Consider the following 24,483-nt stretch of genomic DNA (forward strand, 5'->3'; position numbering starts at 1 on the left):
TTAAAATGAATCACTTTGATCCAGTCTGAAGGTCACAGGGGTAAAACAATGGCATAAATGTCTTAAGACATTTTGTGTTTTTTTTCTAACATATTTGAAAAGGAAAGTTTCATAGTAATTCTTGGATTGGTCCATCATATATGATTTATACTTAATTATCTATTTATATTGTTTTGTACCCAGAAACCGTACCTAAAGCAGAAAGATGGCATGGATTTCTATAAGGCAAGAGTGATAGAATGGTCTTTATTTTTAGGGATTTACCTCATTTTGATCTTAAATTGGACCACTGTTGTGTTTGTAAAAACTTTCAAATCTGTAAATGCTTTATTTATTCTTATCTAATATTAAAATTTTACCTGATCTATTTTGACTCAGTTTTGTCTTTCTTCTTTTTTTATATTTTGTGCAATTCACTGCAATTGAAATTATACTTTTAAATTGCATAAATGTTCCCACAAGTATTTCTCAAATATGTGCCCTGTTTTTGATTAGCCAGCATCAAACTGCACTTCCAATGTATGCCAGCCAGCCATCTGTTGTTTCACAATAAAGTCAGAGATTTCATATCACTCATGAAGGTTTGTAAAACATATTTAGAATGTTCAGTTAGATCAATCATTCAAAATCATCAGGTGATATCTGTGCTATGTTTAGGTGGCCTGATTTTGAATTGTTTGACACAACTGACCATAGTAAAGATATTTTGAAGATGAAAATACTTTGAATAGAAACTAGAAAGGGTTTTTAAACAGGTGCAGAACTTCCAGAAATTAACTACTTGTGTGTAAATTCCTCATAAAGTTTTAGGTACCTGTAAATTTGTTTATCATTCAATTCTGGCTTCTCTGTACATGTAATATAAACACTACGAACAGCAGATGTGAACTTCAAGGATCCCACTTCTGGGGTCCCAAGGATCAGTGTTTGGCCCCCTCTTATTTGTTATATTCCCAACAGATGCATCTGTATTCTAGCTTTTAAACAAAATTTCTTCTGTAAAAACATTTGATTTTTCCACCCTGTACACCACAATACCCAATTCTAAACTGAAGGAACATCTTTGTTCTCTTGATATGAGAGCTTCTCCGAGGATGTTGAACCATGCTATAAACAAAGGGTTGTGAACTTTACTGAAGCATATTTCATTAAATTTACGTCAAAATCATAGCAGAAATATAAGGACAAATTCATAAAAGTCATCAAGTTTCTGGTTGATAACATCTTCGAGTTTGGTAGCAAGATCTTCCAACAGACTATTGACATACATATGGGAACTGACTGCACCCCTCTGTTGACTGAAATGTTTTTGTTTTGCATACGAGGCTGAATTAATTAAAGAATTTATCAAAACAGGTCACATTGATGATGTCTGGTCTTCAAATAACAAAAAATTTATTGACAATGTTCATCGTATATGTATCGAAAAGAACTTGAAATCAAAGATAAGACAGACTCTTCTACATCAGCTGCTTATCTTGATCTTTCCCTAGAACGAAACCAACATGGACAGCTTTCCACCAAGCTGGATGATAAACGTGATGATTTCAATTTCCCTATTGTGAATTTTCCATTTCTGGATAGCAATATTCCCTCATCCCTAACCTTTGGTGTTTACATGTTGCAGGTGATTCAACATTCAAGTGCCAGTATCCATTATTATGATTTTAGTGCAAGAGGTTGTCAACTGTCAAACAAACTCTTAACACAGAGTTTCAAAAGATGCAGATTGATGAAATTTATGGGGAAGTTTTGAGAAATATTTCTTTGTGCGACATGAAGGTGAACGAGTTTGATGCTCATACAAATTGTAAGTTTGCCTGTTGGTTCCTTTGTTGTATATCTTGTTCCCATTTGAGAATACGATATTACTAACTTGAATTGACCCAGGTATACAGGGCGGGCGTCGTCGATGAAACAGAAAATGCTTACTCTTCCAGAACACCTGGCCTTATTCTCCTTGTACTTTTTCAGGAGTCTCTGTGTAAATCTTTCTTTTGTTCATATTTTCCCATAGTTTTATGGAATTTGAGTTTGACTTATGATTATCTTGAAATATTGTTTTTTTCTTGATGGTTTTGACCTGGGCTAAGCTCCAAGATGTCAGAAATGCCCATCAAGTCTAAAACCCTAGGTGGCCAGAAAATACCAAGTCAATTTTGAAGTCATTTGTTTATTTGTCTCTCAGCAATTGTTTCGTTTATTTTTTAGCCGTTGTGAATTAGGAAAAGACTTTGGTCCTCTATTTCATTATCTTATCATTTTCATTTCCTTTTCTTAAATTTTCAAACAACTAAAGAAATATATGACTCAAAGGATCTTCGGTTTTTATTAAAATATCCTGTGTCTTCAGTGACCAGGTTTTGAGTCCAATAATTCATACTGGGTTTTATCATAGAATTAATGTACCTCTTCCATGGGAATAATTATGCCATTCATCATCAATATGGTTTTGTGGTATTTTACGACAAATGGTCATGTACCATATAAAACCAGTGAAATAGACATCAATGGAGAATTGACATCATACACATGCTAAAGGTAGACTAAAAAAAACAAAACAGAGAAGTCAACATCACCATAATGTTTATTGTGCCTGTACATGATGTAGCACATTAAGAGACAGGGGAAAATGATACAAGTTCAATCACAACCAACAACTGACATGTGTTAGACCAAGTCAAACTGAGTAAACAGCAGACTTTATAATGGAGAGAATTCTCCCCTTCTAATGCTAAACAGCAGACTTTATAATGGAGAGAATTCCCCCTTCTAATGCTAAACAGTAGACTTAATAATGGAGAGAATTCTCCCCTTCTAATGCTAAACAGTAGACTTTATAATGGAGAGAATTCCCCCCTTCTAATGCTAAACAGTAGATTTGATAAAGGAGAGAATTCCCACCTTTTAATGCTATAATGTCCTAAACATTCACACCCTAGATATTGCAGCAGAGAGCCAACTATCCAACCCCAGTACAACACAAAGAAAATATTCTAAAATCCTGCAGTCAATCTGGCCGCGGTTACTCAAAGGTTACATAGAGTTAACCGGTGGTTAGTGAATAATTCTTTTTTTTGTTTGATCACTGAAAGAACACGAGATTAAAAGGCCTAATTAGAACTCTAAATATGTCCTGTCTCAACACATCTACTGCTGCTCAATAACAAATTATGTCTAAAATCTGGTTTGATTTGGTTCTAGCATTTGTCACTAACTACTGATTATCTCTTGTTTGAATGACTCTAGCCTTGTAGCCTTTATGTGGTGAAGTATCACCCCATGCTGTTTATTGGGATCAACAGAAGTCAATGGAAGTTTGGATAATTGGCTCATATTGTTTATTCTATAAAAGAATTTGAAAGCAATGATGTTTACAATTAGAAGTTAGCACTGATATTATATAGCACTTCATAAACTACAAATCGGATTACACTTTTTTTGCTATAAGGCAATCCAAATGTAATTTGATACCTCTTTAATATATGCCTGGACAGTAAAACACGATCAATCATATCGTTATACAATATTAAGTACAAGATTGGTCTATGTGCCTTTAAGCACAATTCAAAGTAAACTAATAAAGGAAAAAAATTGATGGTAAACTGCTGGTTGTCTGTAGAAACTCCACTTTATTCTTAGATATGTGAAACGTGAATACTTACACATTTCAGATTTTCTTGCAACTTCTATTTATTTTATTTTTGTTGGATTTTAAATCTGTTCTGTATTATTTCAGGCAATTTTGAAAATGTTTTTTTTTTATGTTCAGAAATGTCTTCAGTTGATCAAATGATAGTCTCTGTTTAAAAGCAAAGTCACCTGAACCCGTCACTCTAGCTCAATGTTTCTCTTTCACAAGTCTAAAGAAAATTAATTTGGTAATTGAACGAACAACACAGCTCCTGTTAATGAAACAAATATGATATGTTGTGTGAAAAATTCTAAACTCAAACTTAAACAAAACTATACGTATTGGAAAGATGAATAGTGATATCAAGGTAGGTTTTTGTAAGAAATTCTTACATAACTACTTTGTGCAGATATCAATTTTCAATCATTTTCAATACACAATTCAACACCTGAAAATTTCCATTTTCAAGTCGTTGTTAAACTGTTGAAAATTAAGAAATGGGAAATAAAAAAACACTGAAAAAATAATCATTAAAAAATGGCAATTAAACCTGGATCCCTTAGTACATGAACCTAGGACACAAATGGTTTGAGCTGTACTGACCAGTATCTTCAGGTCAAGTCCGTCCCAAGTTGGGATTGTAGACTTGTCCGTCATCCATGTACCACACAAGTACACTACAGGAAAGTACTACTCTTGACAAAAACCCTGCTGCTGTCTAAACACGACCAGAGTATCTCTATCACATCAAATTTTCCAATGGCTTGAAAAAACAAAACACAATGAAGTCATAATCAAAATCCAGTGGCATGATTAAAACATGTGCCTACCGACAAATGTCTATCGTTTTTGTTTACAATGTTCGACTATTGTAAAATGTTTTTCCATGTCATGTCTATTGATGTCCAGTAAGATTAACTTGTGCAAAGTCACAGAAATGGATACACAGTTTCTCCACACTCCAAAGTAACCAGGAGTCGAGGGCAGCCACTGGAACCAGCATGTGATGTGAGTTTACAGAGAACTTCTGGGTCTAATGTTTAGGTAGACAGCAGCAGGATCTAACCTCAGCAACCACCTTGATCTATCGTCTTTCCACTCCTCTTCGTCACATTCAAGGTGGTAAATTGCTGAAATAATAAAATTTCACATTAAAATTGATTATCTATATAGCACTGGTTTGTGAAAAATTCATTAAAGGATTATTTACAAAGGATACACAAGTCAACAGCAATCCATACATACAACAGCAGAGCCTAATAATGCATCACACCATTTTGTTCCTATAGGGGTGTAAGTAATGCTGAGTGTCTCAAGTATTAAAACAAGAGGCCCATGGGCTGTAAGGGTCATCTGACTATAAAAACCTATATAAGAAAGATGCCAAATAAGATGCTAAACTACAGCTCACATAGAAGACTTGTTTGGATCAAAAAGACATTTTCTGCAAACTTGAAACCATATTCTTTATAGATACACTACACCAATGCCATTACTCTGGACATAATGCTTGCTGAAAAAGCATGCTACAGGCCAATATCCAGGCCCTTGGCCTCTTGACCAGCTTTCATTTATATTAACAAATTGGTAGATTTTCATCACATCATGTGACAGGCCAAAATAACAGCACTGTTATCTTATCACCTAGTTATAAATTAAACCACAGTATCTTATCACCTGGTTATAAATTAAACCACAGTATCTATCACCTAGTTATAAATTAAACCAGTATCTTATCACCTAGTTATAAATTAAACCACAGTATTCCATCACCTAGTTATAAATTAAACCACAGTATCTTATCACCTGGTTATAAATTAAACCACAGTATTTTATCACCTAGTTATAAATTAAACCACAGTATTTTATCACCTAGTTATAAATTAAACCACAGTATTTTATCACCTAGTTATAAATTAAACCACAGTATTTTATCACTTAGTTATAAATTAAACCACAGTATTTTATCACCTAGTTATAAATTAATCCACAGTATTTTATCACCTAGTTATAAATTAAACCACAGTATTTTATCACCTAGTTATAAATTAAACCACAGTATTTTATCACCTAGTTATAAATTAAACCACAGTATTTTATCACCTAGTATATAAAAAGTATTCCATCACCTAGTTATAAATTAAACCACTTTAACACTTTTTAGTATCTTATCACCTTTTTTCCATAGTATTTTTCCTTATAAATCTTTTACATGTATTTTAGTATTTTAATGAATTATAAACTTCTCAGAGATAAAGATCTCCTGGCACAAACACAACGGGCATTTTAGAGGCCTACAAAATGCATAAAGTTATCAAAGAGATTTTATCTTGTAAATAGAATACATATTAGACATTTACAACCAAGGAATTCACTATTCCAGTACGTTTTTGGTGACAGCTTGTCAGTTTTCAGAAGATAGTGCCTCATTTTATTTGGTTTCCGGATCCTTGTTTTATAGATTTGTGTAATGATTTATTCAATACACTACATATTCATGCATCATCAGTTTAGAAATGACACCAACCTGGTAATGATTTATCTCATAGTTCTCAGCGTAACAAAGTCAAATAGATCACACCTGATTATAACAACCCCCTGTCTGTAACAATCAATTTCTAATACCGGTAGTCATCTGGGCGGGTGCTATAGACAGGTTTCACTGATTATAACAACCTCCTGTCCGTAACAATCAATTTCTAATGGTCATCTAGGCGGGTGCTATAGACAGGTTTCACTGATAATAATAACCCCCTGTCTGTAACAGTCAATTTCTAATGGTCATCTAGGCGGGTGCTATAGACAGGTTTCACTGATAATAACAACCCCCTGTCCGTAACAATCAATTTCTAATGGTCATCTGGGCAGTTATCATAAGAACACCCTGTCTACTGGTCCTCTAGACGGTTGTTATAGACAGATTTCACTGATCATAACACCCTGTCTGTGACAACCAATTTCTACTGGTCCTCTAGGCAGTTGCTATAGACAGGTTTCACAGATTATATGTCACTGTTCTGCTTAAGATCATATCATCACTAATTAGTATTTATTGAGATAGCAATTCTACAGAAAATTGAAATGACAGATTAAATTTCTGTCAAATTCTTATTAAGAAGACCAGCACTAACCTGTTCCACTCTATAATATCTGGGATTGTATATCTTTCCCTCAAAATATGTTCACTTACTTCGGAACAAGTAGGATGTATCCCTATTGTGTCGTCCAGGTCTTTCTTGGTTGCACCAAGTTTTATTCCCAATGCGTAGCCCTGAGTTATCTCCCCTGCAGTTGGTCCACAAACATGGAATCCCACCACTCGTTCCTTAGAAGACATGAAGAGGAATCAGTGTTAGAAAGTTCAGACAAAAGTTTGAATTTTCAAATTCAAGCTCAATGACAAAAATTCCACAATATTTTTTCCAAATCCAAAACAAAAGAAAAGTTAAAGAAGTAAATTTATGAATGAATTTGGTCATTACATGCAGAATATGATAAAAACATGTTGCATAAAATGGTTAAAAACACACCTTGTCAGGAATGTGACAGATAATTTTAGCATAGCAGACATTTTCCTCTCTCTTGGCCACAGTCCATTCCAGCGGCCAAAAGTTTGTGTGGTACACCTGTTATGAATGAAAAGGTCTGTAGTAACAAAATATTTCATAGGTAAAGTAACATTCATTCATAGATACAAATTTGTACACATTACTGTCTGTTCTATACCCTTTGAACCACTGGGTTTGGCTAGCTAACAAAAATTTAAAGAACATATTGTTTACATTAAATTTGTCAACTAAAATCCTGATTGGGCAGAGTCCAAGTTAGAAACTGATCTGTATGTTTGTGGTTAAAAAACACAGCAGAAATTTTCAATAAAAGTACAACACATTGCTATACATTGCTACTGATTTCTTGGTAATATTTTCTAAACGTTACTTCAGGAGCCAAAAAACTTTGTTTTTCAAATCCGTATTTGATCTATTCATCTCTGTAAACAGAAGTTACTATTAAGAGTACAAAATTATCACATAGAACAAATATCTTTCACCCTACCTCTATATTTGCCTCGCCAAACTTCTCTATTGCAGCCTCCTCCGAGTAGCCTATGGAACCATATTCCAGAGGCGTAAAAACTGTTGTGGCTACATTGATGTAGTCCGTCTGAAAAGAAACCATACATTGATTCAGCCTAGTGATTCTGATCACGACTAATGAGACGATAACTAGAATCTTTCACGTACTTGGGACATGAAAGGGTGATCTCAACCAGAAGAGAAAGATGATTAAGTTGACAAGCATGAAGCCTGAAATAATTTAGACCAGGATAGGACAGGATGCAAAGGGTATTGCAATACCACATATAGATTTACAGTACATTTACATACACAAAAAATCTTCATATAGAAAATCATTAGATCATTCCACATCTTTGCAAATGATTTCTAAACAAATCTAGACCTCATATCATAATAACAGATCAGTTCAATTAAACACAGCTTACATACCAGAACTTTGCTGTTGTTGTAGAGTCGACGGGCCAGGAGTTTGCCTGCCTGTATCGCTACTGGTGTGAGCTCTAGTTTGCCTTCCAGTATGTCACCAATTGCATAGATGTTGGACACGTTAGTAGCTTCATTTTCATCAGCAATAACTTTACCGTTCCTGTCAACAAATGTATCATTACCGCAACATTAGGGTATCAATTCTTATCTTAAAACTAGTTACAAAAAACTTTATTATTTGTCAATTTGTATTGACAATACAGAACTATGTACAAAGATCTTACATGGTGTTCTATTCATACAAGATGTATGAAACATCTAAATAAATACATTTTATCGAACCATAAATAAATAAAAGATCCTGTTTACTATAAAGGGTATAATTAACATGTTTCTGGTATTGTCTAACATCAAAACCTTGAGAGAAGATTGAAACATCATTATCAGTATATAATCTATCCTGTTTTTACACAATAAACTTACTTTTTCTCATGAATCAAATATACTACAAGCAGACATAAGAAGCCTAATTATGATAAATAAATCTAATACCACCACATTAACTAATTTATCAAAAAAGCTGAACTTTAGAAAGCTCCCAACATGTCGGGGCAATCCTCTTGTTTCCAATGTAAGTCAAAGTGCTTGAATATTTGTAAACAGCGCTCAATTTTCTATCATTAAAAAAAAAAAAAAAGACAAAAGAGGAAAATTCTAGTTGTTAATAAATCAGCATCAGTTGTGTAAATCACACATATCTACGAACAAAAACAAAAACCAGACAATTCTAAATGGTCTCTTTATCAAATGATACAGGAGCATGACCTGACAATATCTTTGTATATTAACTCACTTGTTGAGTTTGACACCAACTTTGTCAAATCCAATCGTGGATGTGACAGGGTCTCTGCCAATGGCAAATATCACCTGAAAACAGGACAAAATGTAGAAAGGTCATCATCCACAAATATCTTATTTCCATAACAGGAATATATTTACTTACAGAAGTTGGGAACTACAATTAGTTGTTTATTTAATTAGACTTTATCATATTGCTCTAGTTTAATCAGAGGTTAAAAAAGGTTCCAACATTTCTGGGAAACCTATCATTGATCCATCAGAAACATCCTTTATCCTTTTTTATCATCTTAACCTCTTTTGGTTTTAATTCATGTGTTGTCTTATCATCCCACTATTTCTCAGTTGGAAATGTCATGGATATAAAAACTGTGTATAAGACTTCATAGTCATTACCAAGGTTTTCCTAAAAATCAGACTGACAATTCAATGTTATCTTAGTAAATTAAAAGAATAAAATCAACAACTACTGTCTAAATAGTCAAACCACCCAGAACATACCTCACTGTATATCTGTATATCTCCTTAGTAGTCAGACCACCCAGAACATACCTCACTGTATATCTCTATATCTCCTTAGTAGTCAGACCACCCAGAACATACCTCACTGTATATCTGTATATCTCCTTAGTAGTCAGACCACCCAGAACATACCTCACTGTATATCTCCTTAGTAGTCAGACCACCCAGAACACACCTCACTGTATATCTCCTTAGTAGTCAGACCACCTAGAACATACCTCACTGTATATCTCCTTAGTAGTCAAACCACCCAGAACATACCTCACTGTATATCTCCTTAGTAGTCAAACCACCCAGAACATACCTCACTGTATATCTGTATATCTCCTTAGTAGTCAGACCACCTAGAACATACCTCACTGTATATCTCTATATCTCCTTAGTAGTCAGACCACCTAGAACATACCTCACTGTATATCTCCTTAGTAGTCAAACCACCCAGAACATACTCACTGTATATCTCCTTAGTAGTCAAACCACCCAGAACATACCTCACTGTATATCTCCTTAGTAGTCAAACCACCCAGAACATACCTCACTGTATATCTCCTTAGTAGTCAGACCACCTAGAACATACCTCACTGTATATCTCTATATTTCCTTAGTAGTCAGACCACCCAGAACATACCTCACTGTATATCTGTATATCTCCTTAGTAGTCAGACCACCCAGAACATACCTCACTGTATATCTCCTTAGTAGTCAGACCACCCAGAACATACCTCACTGTATATCTCTATATTTCCTTAGTAGTCAGACCACCCAGAACATACCTCACTGTATATCTCTATATTTCCTTAGTAGTCAGACCACCCAGAACATACCTCACTGTATATCTGTATATTTCCTTAGTAGTCAGACCACCTAGAACACACCTCACTGTATATCTGTATATCTCCTTAGTAACCAAAGTTCCTAGTATGTGAGGATACCTCAACGTACCCTTATATCGCCTTTAATGTCGGAAAGAATAAGGAATGACTTACAGTGTTGAATGTATCGCTGTACTCCGTCCCATCAGAGTATTTGCCATACACCTTGTATTTTCCGGGCTGGCCATCTTCCAGTTTCTCTATCTGAAGGGAAACCAGAGACATACAAATTAACACAGGATTACAATAAAAAATATTAATTAATTCCCCAGTTTTTCAGAAGAGTAATGCAGAATGAATTTGTAAAAGTGAAAGACTAATTTGTATCATCAGTCTGGTAACTCACACATGCTAACAAAGACAGATGTAAGATACTGAAACCAATCATCATGAAAAACAAGTCTCTGCAACTTGAAATCATGAATCTGGTTGTAGAGTCACAGCACACTTAGGTTCAGCATCCAAAATCAGAGATAGCCTAAATTTAATACAAAATTTTCCCAAATTTTTGTTCTTTCTGGCTTTGATACCAGCATTTTGTTCTTAAATTTGGAAAACTTGTTAATGGAACACTTTCTAAAGAATAAAATATGACAAATCTTTTTAAAACTTTTGTCATTAAGACCTACAAATCAATGTATATTTATGACATGACCTACCTTAGTTGGGACACATGGTCGGATGAAGTTGATGCCACTGGCTTCCATGTAATCTCCAATCCTGTTTGCCATCTGCTGATCGAAGCCTCTGAGCAGAATGGACCGAACCATCACTGTGACGTCTAGTCCAATGCCATGGAGGAATCCTCCACACTCGAGTGACACATAGGAGGCTCCGACAAGCAGGGTTTTTCCCGGGCAGTAGCTCAAGGAAAACAGGTCATCACTGGAACAAGAAATCTATATCTACCACTCGTATTCCACACATGTGCCGTTATTGTTTTCATATGTCAATAGAATTGTGTAATATTTGGCCATCAAATTCACTTATAATTCTAACTGGTACATATTTAAGTCTGTGTTGCTGAGATTTCAATCATGAATCCCAAAACTACAGTACTTATTTTCATCACCAATCTGTCATTTTTTCTAAAAATCATACACTTATTAGGAGAAGAATTAGCCTATCAGCTTACAGCAGTCTCAATAAATACACACAGAATATCATACATCAAAGCAAATTACTAGAATAACACATTCTTTGAATGATCATTCAGAAATCTACCCATACATCATGCCTTTATGCTTCTTTGGTATGAAACAATATAGATCTGGCAGCACTTGACAGTTATTTGTAGAGATTTAAGACATGGTTATCAGAGTCAACTGGTATGACTTTCAGTACTACTTAGAAACCATTACCGTAGGTGTAAGAATCATCTGATAACCTACAAGTACCCTGGTAATGCAGTACTCCTTTAGAATAGAAGTTCTTATAACACCACCAGTAGAAGATTAGAGAGTGACGTTTCAATGACTAAACAGTGTACAAGATGGTACAGAATTTATCATTTTTTGCGGCTGCACTGTAATCCAATGTACACTAAGGTCCAAAATAATGTAATGAGATGGTAAACAGAAAATAGACAAAAAAATACACCAGATAGTAACAAAGTTAAAGAAACCATCTGGATACTCTGCAGCGGGTCAGTACTTAATAGGGACGAGGGGGGCCACAGACTCTCGCATTTCTATGACCAAGTGTTAAACAAAGTGTAGTTGAATTGACTAAAGTACACTGTTACCATCTGGTTATTTTTTTGGTACTCCTTTACTCCTGGTTTATCAAGACAACCTACCTGGTGATGCAGTACTCCGTTACTCCTGGTATATCAATACAACCTACCTAGTGATGCCATGCTCCTTTACTCCTGGTTTATCAAGACAACCTACCTGGTGATGCCGTACTCCGTCACTCCTGGTATATAAAGGCAACCTACCTGGTGATGCTGTACTCCGTTACTCCTGGTATATCAAGACAACCTACCTGGTGATGCCGTACTCCTTTACTCCTGGTATATCAAGACAACCTACCTGGTGATGCCGTACTCCTTTGCGCCTGGTATATCAGGGTAACGTGGTCTTTCCCCTACAGCTACGATGAAATCTCGAGCTGTCTTTGTCACCTCCTTCCCCTTCTTGTTGACCCCCTAAACAATAAGACTTAAGTCAGCTTTCATATCAAACCAGAATATCCTTCTTTGGAAAATCAATCCAGCGTTTTCATGTTGTAGAAGTCATAAAAGGACCTTGTGTGACTTTCCATTTCATATAAAGTTGATGAAACGAGTCTTAAGGTTTTTCATTTCACCAATCTATCAAGCTATAATGAAAAAATAGTTTTTCATAAATCAATGTTAAAGGGAACATTGATGACTTTAAAATCCTTTTCATCATATTATCTGTTATTTAGGAAAATATTGCAGAAATGTCCTTCTTCATGTCCTCAACTGTATGTCTATGGTATCCATTGTAACAATGTAATCTGTTAATGTAAGGTAACATTATCAAATACTGAACTCAAAAATAGTTCATAGGACCTATTCTGAAATATTACCTGGGTATAGTCATGTGATTTGACAATTTCATGCTCCAAGTCATTTCAGATGTATGAACAAAGCACTACATTCTTTAAATATTTCCCATGACACAAAAATTCCGTCCTTTTTACCTTGATTGTGTGGTTATCAATAAACTCGGCATATGAATTCTGGTAGTCCACTTTTTTATCACGAAGTTGAACCCTATATCCCCAGTTGAGAGAGCCGATGTAATCCTGAAAAGAAAACAAAAGATTTGTACATAAACTAATTACAGAACTAACAGTCACAACATGTCCTTGTCTTGGCTATATTAATACATTTGTTGCACCACTTTTTCTATTGGAATATTTGGCTGTACTAACACCCTATTAAGTTGTCTGAGGGATTTCCTTTGCCTTTTTAACGGGAAGTGAGATATACAAAAGATAGAGTGGTACTTATCAAGAAATTCACTTTAACAGATATAATCTACAGAAAATGTTCCTCACCTGAATTGCATTTCTCATTGTTTCCCAATTGTGTTCAACTGAAAAAGTTAAGATCAAAAGTGAAACTTAATTCAAAATCATAGTCTGCTTCGGACAATTCATCACAACACTATTGTATTTTGTACCTCATGCAGGCACTATTGAAGTAATGAAATGACAGATGTACAGAGTATTTTTCCACACAAAATCTACTTCAATTATCTATCCATTAATTACACCTGCAGCAACAACAGGTCTTTGTTACTGTATGTATACATTTTTATAGGATTTCCTTATAAGGCCGAGCAAATCAATTTCTGATTTTAGGGTAAATGGAAAATAATGAAGACATGTAATTGAAATAAATATTGATCATCACTACCTTTCTCTGGAACTTCCCATCCAAAATGTTTAGCATCCACTAGACTTTGACCTGTAAAATATCAACAGTTCCAAAATATATTTGTTCATAAGATTTGATATATGTTAAAAAGTGGCATTATAAGTAATTGTATTTTAGGGCTGTACCAGTAAAACATCTACCTGACTCCAGGACAGAAGGACTACGAAAAAAACTCACTTCTATCAATGATTCTGATTCCAGCCTATTACTTCTATTCAAGTTATCAATTTAATTCTAGGTGTGAGAGCCCTTTACAAAACTTGGAAGTCCTTGCCAATATTTTACTGGATTAGTCCAGACTGAAGATAATAAAGAAAAGTCTCCATCAAACTTTAAGATTAAACAAACACTGACAACATGTAGCAGTACCAACCAGCATGCCACAAAGCTCCAGAACTTCTTTGCAGAATCTTCAGGCACTTCGCATGTGTAATTTTGTATATAATATCCAAAAAGACCACATAAAGCAAGGGCACTACTGAAAGCTGGACCAATATATCCCCATAACACCATTACTTTGCAGTGACTTTATCAGAATAGCTGCCTGTGTGACTTACCTAGAATAGCTGCCTGTGTGACTTACCTAGAACAGCTGCCTGTGTGACTTACTGAGAATAGCCATCTGTTATGACTTACTGAGAATAGCTGCCTGTGTGACTTACTGAAAATAGCCATCTGTTGTGACTTACTGAGATTAGCTGCCTGTGTGAGTTACCTAGAATAGCTGCCTGTGTGACTTACTGAGAATAGCTGTCTGTGTGACTTACCTAGAATAGCTGCCTGTGTGAGTTACCTAGAATAGCTGCCTGTGTGACTTACTGAGAATAGCTGTCTGTGTGACTTACCTAGAATAGCTGCCTGTGTGACTTACTGAGAATAGCTGTCTGTGTGACTTACCTAGAATAGCTGCCTGGTGCATTAACTTTTTGGGAATACATCCAACATTAACACATGTGCCTCCCAGACCTGGTTAATAAAATATAAATCTATAAGTGTAGTCTGAATTACAGGACTGCTGGCAGTGTAAGTGTAAACAATGAACATTGATGTACAACATGGTTTAAACAAGTTTACAAACTTAAAACTTTCTGTAGCGTTAATTAAATAGGAAATTAAAAATAATTGTCAAGGATCACATTAAACAATGGGTTTGGATAGAAATATGCTGCATATAGATATCTTTATCTACATGATCAGCAGATGTATAAAAGTAAACACCAAGAAACCATTTACCAACTTTGTAAGTTTTATCAGAAGTGTTATCAGCATAAACTTAATTCTTGTATAAATCTAAAATGTTTCATCAGCTACATGTTTGATGAAAGTGGAAAAAGCTTCATCATAACCTAGCAGCCCGGATATAGTGTCAGCTGATGATCACACACAACATACATTTACCAAACATTATTTACAATACAATTCAACTTCATATACAACATATTTAGAGCTGAATACTTCATGAATAAAAAGAATGTCTGTAAGATATATACCTTAACTATTACTTCAATTAAAGTAAAGCTCTATATGGTATCAATAACATTTTGTATTTTGAAAAAGCTGCAAACCAGGTTTCATCTAAATATGGTAATACTTATAAATTAGTCAACAAATCCAAATATGATATGATATTTATAAAGTTTGATTATTCCTTGTCACATTGATTTTTAGATGCTCAGTAAGTATGACAAGTCAATAAATTTATAACATCAACAGATGGACAGAGATTGTATTAATTTATGGCCAGTATGTGACAAGCAAAGTGCTGAAATTTAAATTGATCTATAACAATATCTACTTCAATTTTACAGAGATATAAACCTACCCCAAGTTGTCCCCATTGGTGTTGGCTTTACAAAGTCAAACACAGCAACCTTCTTCCCCAGTGATGCTGCCTCCTACAAGATAGCCATCATCATCATGTTAAGATACATCTGATCCACAAAGGTTTATATTCTAAATAATTATATGTAATGTAGTCGTACTGCTGAGGAAATCTTGATCAATTCTTATCCCCTTCCTTCATTTTCTGTTAATGATTGTTATAAATAATTTACATTGATGGATTATAAGCCAGTCACTAGCATCATGATACAAAAACTATTTGTTAAATGTAAACAATAACTGGATTACCTCCCTTGTCTTCAAAATGACTGGACAATTTCAGTTAAACCTCACTGTCTCAAATTCAGCAGAACCATGGGACTTCGAAATAACCAAGTATTTGGTTTAAGTGGGTTCGAACGTTTTGTGAAAAGTTAGGCAGGGACCGATGAAATATTTCAAATTAAACAGAGTCTTCAAGTAAATTGAGTTTGAGATAACAAAGTTTGACTGTATCTGTAAATGATGGGTAATGGAAGCACAATATATTACCTAGGATGATGGACCATTCAAGGTGTTGTGTTTCAAAATATCATGAAAGAATTTCACTCCCCAAAAACAAATTTCAGGTTTATAAGTAAAGGAAAAATATCTATTTGTTGCCAGTACCAGCAAAGGAATATATCAGAAAAAAATTCATGACATCTTTGATTCCTGAAGACAAAAATACTTTGTTTATCAATCATAAATATCATAAGGGAGTTAATTTTCTTGTTTAACTAAAGTGTTACCTTGGATGCAGCCAAACCTCCGGAGCCTCCACCTATCACAATAAGATCATAGTCATAGTTGGTAGCCTCTTGAAGCATCGCCTGTAGGCTACCATTCTTGTGTGCTTTAAGTGTATCATCACAACCTCCTGAAATAGTGAACAGAATAAATCCATAATTTATCTGTAATTACTAGCGTGTACTGAATGTCATCACAACCACCTGTACTATACAATTTATTTATCTCATATGTTATAGTATAGGTACTTAGAATGTTAAGTATTACAATATGTTCCTTATCTACATATAGAATAACATGCAGTACAAAAGTCCCATAGGGCCTGAATTTCTCACTCAGTTTTAGCAGCAACAGCCAAAAATGTGTTAATACAGTTCCTTAGTAACTGCACATTTCAGGATGCAGAACAGTTCTGTGTCTGATCACTCATCAAACCTTTTGAACCCCAAAAGGTGCAGACTAACATTTAAGACAGAACCTATTTCCTTTAACTAAGAACTAAATTTTACCTGAAGATTGTTATGAACCAAATTTAGACAAAATTGTATAATCCATACTGAAAAAACAAGGCTTTCAAAGAATTTGTCCCATTTCCCATATAGAGCCCAACCTCTCTAGCTCTGGACCAACTATTTACACCGAAGTTGGGTTGAATTTTGCCTGAGAATGCTTGAGATGTATAAAATCTTGTATTCCTATAAATCCTGTTTTATTCCCTTATTGGGCCCTTCCTGTCTTACAGCCCAAGTGATCCTAAACCTACCATTTACAGATACACAAAATAAATTCCACTTTACATGAAGATCCTTACCTGTAGAAAAAATTTCGACTAAATCCTGTAATCAGACATAAATATGTAGACATTTTCTTAAAAAATATATTCGGTTTTTCTCATTATGAAACTTTGCCCTCAGGTCTATAGCCAGGGAGGTCTGTCTATCTCCCTTCATACAAAATTGAGCCCCCTTCACCCAATGATGTTCTAGAACATATTTCATCAAAATCCCTTCTTGCAACAGAGTAAGAATTTTAAGAATTTAACCTCTAATTTCCTTACTGGACCTCACTTTGCTGTACCTAAGAGTAAAAGTCACTATTTATACACCATTGTGAAATTTTTACCCAATCTCAATTAAGTCAAAATCCAATCAGACCTTCCTGTGGACTTAAGCAGTGTTTTAGAACTAAAGTCGTATGGAAAAGTCAGGTGAGCTAATAAATTGTGCAAAGTAATTATCTTATCTGTCTGTCAATGAGACAACTTAAGTTGTATGATAGCTCTATGGCTTCAACAAGCAAATATTGATTGAAAAATCAACCTTAGATCTGCTGTATATAATGTTGTGATACTTTCCGGAGGCTATGGAGCTAATTTGTTACTGTGCAAGTAATCATTTGATGTATGTTAATATAGCTTAATCTTTTTTTTCGATCGAAGACAATTTTCAATACTTTTTGATCATGATTTCCCATTCCAACAAGAGCCAGGGACCTTAATGATCATTAGACTATCAATATTTGTAGATGGTAGAGGCCCAATGGGCCTGAATTGCTCATCTGTTCTAAAGCTTTCAAAGAAGACTTTGTTCATGAAGTTGATTTCTGCAAACTTGAAATCCGGAGATTTTAGCACAAATGACCCCTATGACCTTGAAAGTGAGTCAAGGTCATTTGTTTGAACAATCTTGGTAGCCCTTCATCCCATCATGTTACAAGCCAAATATCAAGTCTTTCTGATAGTGAGAAGTTGCTTAAACAATTGAACACATTTGACCCCTGTGACTGCAAAAGTGGGCCAAGGTCTTCATTTGGACAAATTTTGTAGCACTTTACCTGGTTACAGGTAAAATATTAGCCTTTGGTTCTTGAGAAGTTTTTGATAACCTAAAATACTATGTACTAAATTTTTGTATTTGCAATCTTTTTGATGAATTAAGGGTCTATTTTTTGTTTGACATTGTTTCAAAATACACCATTTATACCTTACTCAAGTTTTCCAAGAAAGGCATTTCAAGTATGTCTTGAATACCCCAATATCCCAAAGATTTGCTTTTCCTGTATCTCCATGAACAATTTGTCACAAATAACCCACTAATTGAGATCAGGCCTATAAAATAACTAACACTGTATGTCTAGCTAAATGTCATTAATTCAGTTAACATGGTAACCAAGGTAACAATATGACACTTGACTTCAGGTGTGTCATTCAATTCTGTTGGTAATTAATACTCCACATGGTCATTAAAAAAACAACCAGGAGTCTTAGAAAGCACATTAGATACCTGTGTCTGAATATAATTACTCCTATATGTGGGTGGTATTTCTTGGGTATTCTAATTGATTTTCATTACTCATGCCTGTATGTGGTACTTTCACTTTCCTTCCTGGCTTTAAAAGCTTAAGGCTATTAACAGACCTTTAACAAACTTTCATATGTGTTTATAATAATAAAGTTTTAGTGCACAAATCACCAGGGTAATAATATCAGGATTCAAGAACCTGGCAGCTTGAGTAGAGTATGATCAATAAATGTGATGTAGGGGCAGAGACTGGTAGTGTGATGTAGGGGCAGAGATTGGTAGTGTGATGTAGGGTCTGAGATTGGTAGTGTGATGTAGGGTCAGAGACTGGTAGTGTTATGTAGGGGCAGAGATTGCTAGTGTGATGTAGGGGCAGAGATTGGTAGTGTTATGTAGGGGCAGAGATTGGTAGTGTGATGTAGGGGCAGAGATTGGTAGTGTGATGTAGGGGCAGAGATTGGTGGTGTAATGTAGGGGCAGAGACTGGTAGTGTGATGTAGGGGCAGAGACTGGTAGTGTGATGTAGGGGCAGAGACTGGTAGTGTGATGTAGGGGCAGAGATAGGTAGTGTGATGTAGGGTCTGAGATTGGTAGTGTGATGTAGGGGAAGAGATTGGTAGTGTGGTGTAGGGGCAGAGACTGGTAGTGTGATGTAGGGTCTGAGATTGGTAGTGTGATGTAGGGTCTGAGATTGGTGGTGTGATGTAGGGTCTGAGATTGGTAGTGTGATGTAGGGTCAGAGACTGGTAGTGTGATGTAGGGGCAGAGATTGGTAGTGTGATGTAGGGTCAGAGACTGGTAGTGTGATGTAGGGGCAGAGATTGGTAGTATGATGTAGGGGCAGAGATTGGTGGTGTGATGTAGGGTCAGAGACTGGTAGTGTTATGTAGGGGCAGAGATTGGTAGTGTGATGTAGGGGCAGAGATTGGTAGTGTGATGTAGGGGCAGAGATTGGTAGTGTGATGTAGGGGCAGAGATTGGTAGTGTGATGTAGGGGCAGAGATTGGTGGTGTGATGTAGGGTCAGAGACTGGTAGTGTGATGTAGGGTCTGAGATTGGTAGTGTGATGTAGGGTCAGAGACTGGTAGTGTTATGTAGGGGCAGAGATTGGTAGTGTGATGTAGGGGCAGAGATTGGTAGTGTGATGTAGGGGCAGAGACTGGTAGTGTGATGTAGGGTCTGAGATTGGTAGTGTGATGTAGGGTCTGAGATTGGTGGTGTGATGTTGGGTCGGAGATTGGTGGTGTGATGTAGGGTCTGAGATTGGTAGTGTGATGTAGGGTCTGAGATTGGTAGTGTGATGTAGGGGCAGAGATTGGTAGTGTGATGTAGGGGCAGAGATTGGTAGTGTGATGTAGGGGCAGAGACTGGTAGTGTGATGTAGGGTCTGAGATTGGTAGTGTGATGTAGGGTCTGAGATTGGTGGTGTGATGTTGGGTCGGAGATTGGTGGTGTGATGTAGGGTCTGAGATTGGTAGTGTGTTGTTGGGTCTGAGATTGGTGGTGTGATGTTGGGTCGGAGATTGGTAGTGTGATGTAGGGTCAGAGACTGGTAGTGTGATGTAGGGTCTGAGATTGGTAGTGTGATGTAGGGGCAGAGATTGGTAGTGTGATGTAGGGGCAGAGATTGGTAGTGTGATGTAGGGGCAGAGACTGGTAGTGTGATGTAGGGTCTGAGATTGGTAGTGTGATGTAGGGTCTGAGATTGGTGGTGTGATGTTGGGTCGGAGATTGGTGGTGTGATGTAGGGTCTGAGATTGGTAGTGTGTTGTTGGGTCTGAGATTGGTGGTGTGATGTTGGGTCTGAGATTGGTGGTGTGATGTAGGGTCTGATATTGGTGGTGTGATGTTGGGTCTGAGATTGGTGGTGTGATGTAGGGTCTGAGATTGGTGGTGTGTTGTTGGGTCTGAGATTGGTGGTGTGATGTTGGGTCTGAGATTGGTAACATGATATCCAACCAGATATGTGTAGAGCAATCGAAGGACAAAAATTGGAAGTCATTTGTTTTTAAACTTATAATGAATTTTTAATGTGTACAATGTACAGTCCCATCTAAATTTGAATTAACCTACCCAATCTCAGTTGAATTAACAGACAGACAAAGCATGAATATAACAAGAGATCCAAGAGAAATCTTGGTGCCTACCATTTGCTCTTCGAATGTTGGATCTTTTCCCTTCTTTTGTCTTCTCTTCCCTGTTTTTGCTCTTACCAACAAGAAATTTGAAATTAATCCTTTGCAGAATTAGTGATAATAATCTTTTAACTGTGAAATCCAAGATGGTTACCTGAAAGCCACTTAAATTTTTCCCATACATGAAATTTAAGAAAGATCCATCAAGCTCTTCTCAAGAAATAGCAATAACAAACTTGCATAGTCAAAATCCAAGATGGCCACCTATTTGCCATTTTGATTTCCTGATCAGTCCCAAAATTAAATAATCACAACTAGAAACCAAAGGGAACTTACATATGAAATTTGATGGACGACATATGGACAGACAGATGACAGACCACTGATGTAGGGCAATTTGAATTCAGATTTCTATTAATCATGCAATAATGGAATTTTAACTCCTTTCAATGGTAACAGAATGCAACTTACCCAGGTGGTTACCATTGATAAACACATTTGGCACAGTTCTTTGTCCAGTTTCTTCCAGCAATATATTTTGTATTTCAGCCCCGTTGGCTGTAAAACATACACAAAATTAAGGATACCCTAATAACACATCAGAACAAAATCAGGACACATTTAAAAATCTCTCATAACAAACAGAATTCACAAAATAAGCCATACAGTAATCAATGACACAAATAATAGACATTTAAAGTTTAAAAATAATTTATAATAAATATTTTAGGTGATAATGATAATTTCAGACTGAAATGAACTTTTCCTACATACATGTCTGTTTGATTTTCTTTCTTTTGCGTAGTTTTAAAGCTAAGACAGCCGTTGAGGAAGTCCCAGATCCCATAACTTTTTTGTGTGAAGAGTTCATATCTGTCCAGTCTTATCAACATCTGTATATTTCTGAATATATCTTACACTACCTCCATATCAGAACACATTGTGCAAAGTTTTCATGGTCAGAATAAATCCTGGAATCAACACCCTGTGTTCAATGTGAACATGTCCATGAATCAACACCCTGTGTTCAATGTGAACATGTCCGTAAATCAACACCCTGTGTTCAATGTGAACATGTCCGTGAATCAACACTTTTTGTTCAATGTGAACATGTCCATGAATCAACACCCTGTGTTCAATGTGAACATGTCTGTGAATCAACACTTTTTGTTCATTGTGAAAATGTCCATGAATCAACACTAACGCTCAATGTGAACATGTCCATGAATCAACACTTTTTGTTCAATGTGAACATGTCCATGAATCAACGCTAACACTCAATGTGAACATGTCTGTGAATCAACACTTTCTGTCCACAACAACATGTCAATCTAATACGGCTGACTAGTTATTCAAACCTTAATTTGCAGTAATTATAGACACTAACAGAACTATCCAATCATGGAAGATACAAGTTACATGCAGAAAATCTATAATGATGTTTTCTCCAAGATCTGTCCTAGAAAATGAACTCTATCACTACCACTCTGACAATCTTCACAAGTGATACCAAGACCATTATCTGTCACAGCCATCACACAACCAAGGCTCACAGGTAAATCTACCTCAAAGGTATTGACACATTATACATTGGCTTCATCCATTAATCGTATTAGACAGTACAGCAACCGACCAGAACCTAGTTAATACTATAGATATCTGAAATAGTCAAACTCACCTATCTTATCCAATTCTGTTACCCCATATTCCTGGTTTAGGGATTTGAACAAATCCTTCACCTGTAAAATGAAAAATAGGTATAGCTGAGAATACCATTCAGAGGCAGGTAGAATAAAAAGGTATCATTGTGTGCAATACATATATAGTATAAGGATAAAATTTGACTCTTTCTTGATGAAATCGATCTTCTATCCGTTTTTCATTCATTACAGATATTTTATGTTAAAACAGTTGAATTCATTAGATGCTCTAGGATAAGAGGTCTATATTGCCAACATTGCCCACAAGTTGTTAAAAATATTTACCAAAGAGTGGTAAACTGTCACATCATATTCATTTTAAGACCATGTATTCTGAACAAAACAAGGTATAGTTTGTAATAGAAAAATTGGAAATAATTTTCCGAACTATCTACCAGCATTATTCAGTATTAAGTAGGAACAAAATTTTACCAAAACAGGGACATGTCCCCCTTTTTTCTTTTTCCAAGGGATCCCATACAGGGTGGTAGTATCTGCCCATACAGGGAAGAAGTATCTAGCCCATAAAGGGAGGCAGTATCTGACCTTATACAGGGAGGCAATATCTGACCCATACAGGGAGGAAGTATCTGGCCTCATACAGGGAGGAAGTATCTGGCCTAAAACAGTAAGAAGTATCAGACTCATACAGGGTGGAAGTACCTGACCCATACAAGGAGGAAGTATCAGGCTCATACAGGGTGGTAGTATCTGACCCATACAGGGAGGAAGTATCTGGCCTCATACAGGGAGGCAGTATCTGCCTTAACAGGGAGGCAATATCTGGCCCATACAGGGAGGAAGTATCTGGCCTCATACAGGGAGGCAGTATCTGGCCCATACAGGGAGGCAGTATCTGGCCCAAACAGGGAGGATGTATCTGCCTCATTAAGGGAGGAAGTATCTGGCCCATACAGGGAGGCAGTATCTGGCCCAAACAGGGAGGATGTATCTGCCTCATTAAGGGAGGAAGTATCTGGCCCATACAGGGAGGAAGTATCTGACCCATACAGGGAGGCAGTATCTGACCTCATACAGGGAGGCAGTATCTGGCCTCATACAGGGAGGCAGTATTTGGCCTCATACAGGGAGGAAGTATCTGGCCTCATACAGGGAGGCAGTATCTGACCTTATACAGGGAGGCAGTATCTGGCCTCATACAGGGAGGAAGTATCTGGCCTAAAACAGTAGGAAGTGTCAGGCTCATACAGGGTGGAAGTATCTGACCTCATACAGGGAGGCAGTATCTGACCCATACAGGGAGGCAATATCTGGCCTCATACAGGGAGATAGTATCTGATCTCATACAGGGAGGCAGTATCTGCCTCATACAGGGAGGAAGTATGTGGCTCATACAGGGAGGAAGTATGTGGCTCATACAGGGAGGAAGTATGTGGCTCATACAGGGAGGCAGTATCTGACCCATACAGGGAGGCTCATACAGGGAGGAAGTATCTGCCTTAACAGGGAGGAAGTATCTGCCTTAACAGGGAGGCAGTATCTGGCTCATACAGGGAGGAAGTATGTGGCTCATACAGGGAGGCAGTATCTGACCCATACAGGGAGGCAATATCTGGCCTCATACAGGGAGGTAGTATCTGATCTCATACAGGGAGGCTCATACAGGGAGGAAGTATCTGCCTTAACAGGGAGGAAGTATCTGCCTTAACAGGGAGGCAGTATCTGGCTCATACAGGGAGGAAGTATGTGGCTCATACTTGGAGTAAGTTTCTTGAGTCAGATTATTTATATTTATTTCATCCATAGCCACAAGAAAAAACAATTAAATACCAATTTTAATACAATCATATTTGGCCATTTTCTATAATTTTCTGAAACACTGAACCAGATCCTGATAATGCTATTGTTTCTACTTTGCTAACATCTCTTATCTGGTATAGGACCATGTAGATTTTCAGGATCAATTTTGAATTC

The 24,483-nt window shown here is 36.4% G+C and overlaps 1 protein-coding gene across 2 annotated transcripts in view; it reads right to left on the reverse strand.

Annotated features, from left to right (window-relative positions):
- Positions 1–2,569: 2,569 nt before the first annotated feature.
- The window catches only part of LOC132544977 (thioredoxin reductase 1, cytoplasmic-like), a 34,643-nt gene continuing 12,729 nt past the window's right edge, over positions 2,570–24,483 (reverse strand). For both annotated transcript variants that reach the window (XM_060208642.1, XM_060208641.1), the window contains exons 3-19: positions 22,527–22,587; positions 21,320–21,406; positions 16,416–16,543; positions 15,626–15,698; positions 14,701–14,769; positions 13,783–13,833; positions 13,422–13,459; positions 13,062–13,166; positions 12,425–12,540; positions 11,051–11,276; positions 10,506–10,595; positions 8,993–9,066; positions 8,143–8,299; positions 7,691–7,798; positions 7,165–7,260; positions 6,825–6,959; positions 2,570–4,764 (exon numbers count right to left, since the gene is read on the reverse strand). In XM_060208642.1, coding sequence (XP_060064625.1) covers positions 4,702–4,764; positions 6,825–6,959; positions 7,165–7,260; positions 7,691–7,798; positions 8,143–8,299; positions 8,993–9,066; positions 10,506–10,595; positions 11,051–11,276; positions 12,425–12,540; positions 13,062–13,166; positions 13,422–13,459; positions 13,783–13,833; positions 14,701–14,769; positions 15,626–15,698; positions 16,416–16,543; positions 21,320–21,406; positions 22,527–22,587 — 1,677 coding nt within the window. In that variant the 3' untranslated portion in view covers positions 2,570–4,701. The remainder of the gene's footprint in view (positions 4,765–6,824; positions 6,960–7,164; positions 7,261–7,690; positions 7,799–8,142; positions 8,300–8,992; positions 9,067–10,505; positions 10,596–11,050; positions 11,277–12,424; positions 12,541–13,061; positions 13,167–13,421; positions 13,460–13,782; positions 13,834–14,700; positions 14,770–15,625; positions 15,699–16,415; positions 16,544–21,319; positions 21,407–22,526; positions 22,588–24,483) is intronic.

The sequence above is a fragment of the Ylistrum balloti genome, unplaced genomic scaffold (genome assembly GCF_031769215.1).
Source record: "Ylistrum balloti isolate Yb309-2 unplaced genomic scaffold, AGI_CSIRO_Ybal_v1 Utg369818, whole genome shotgun sequence".
Lineage (NCBI taxonomy): Eukaryota > Metazoa > Mollusca > Bivalvia > Pectinida > Pectinidae > Ylistrum > Ylistrum balloti.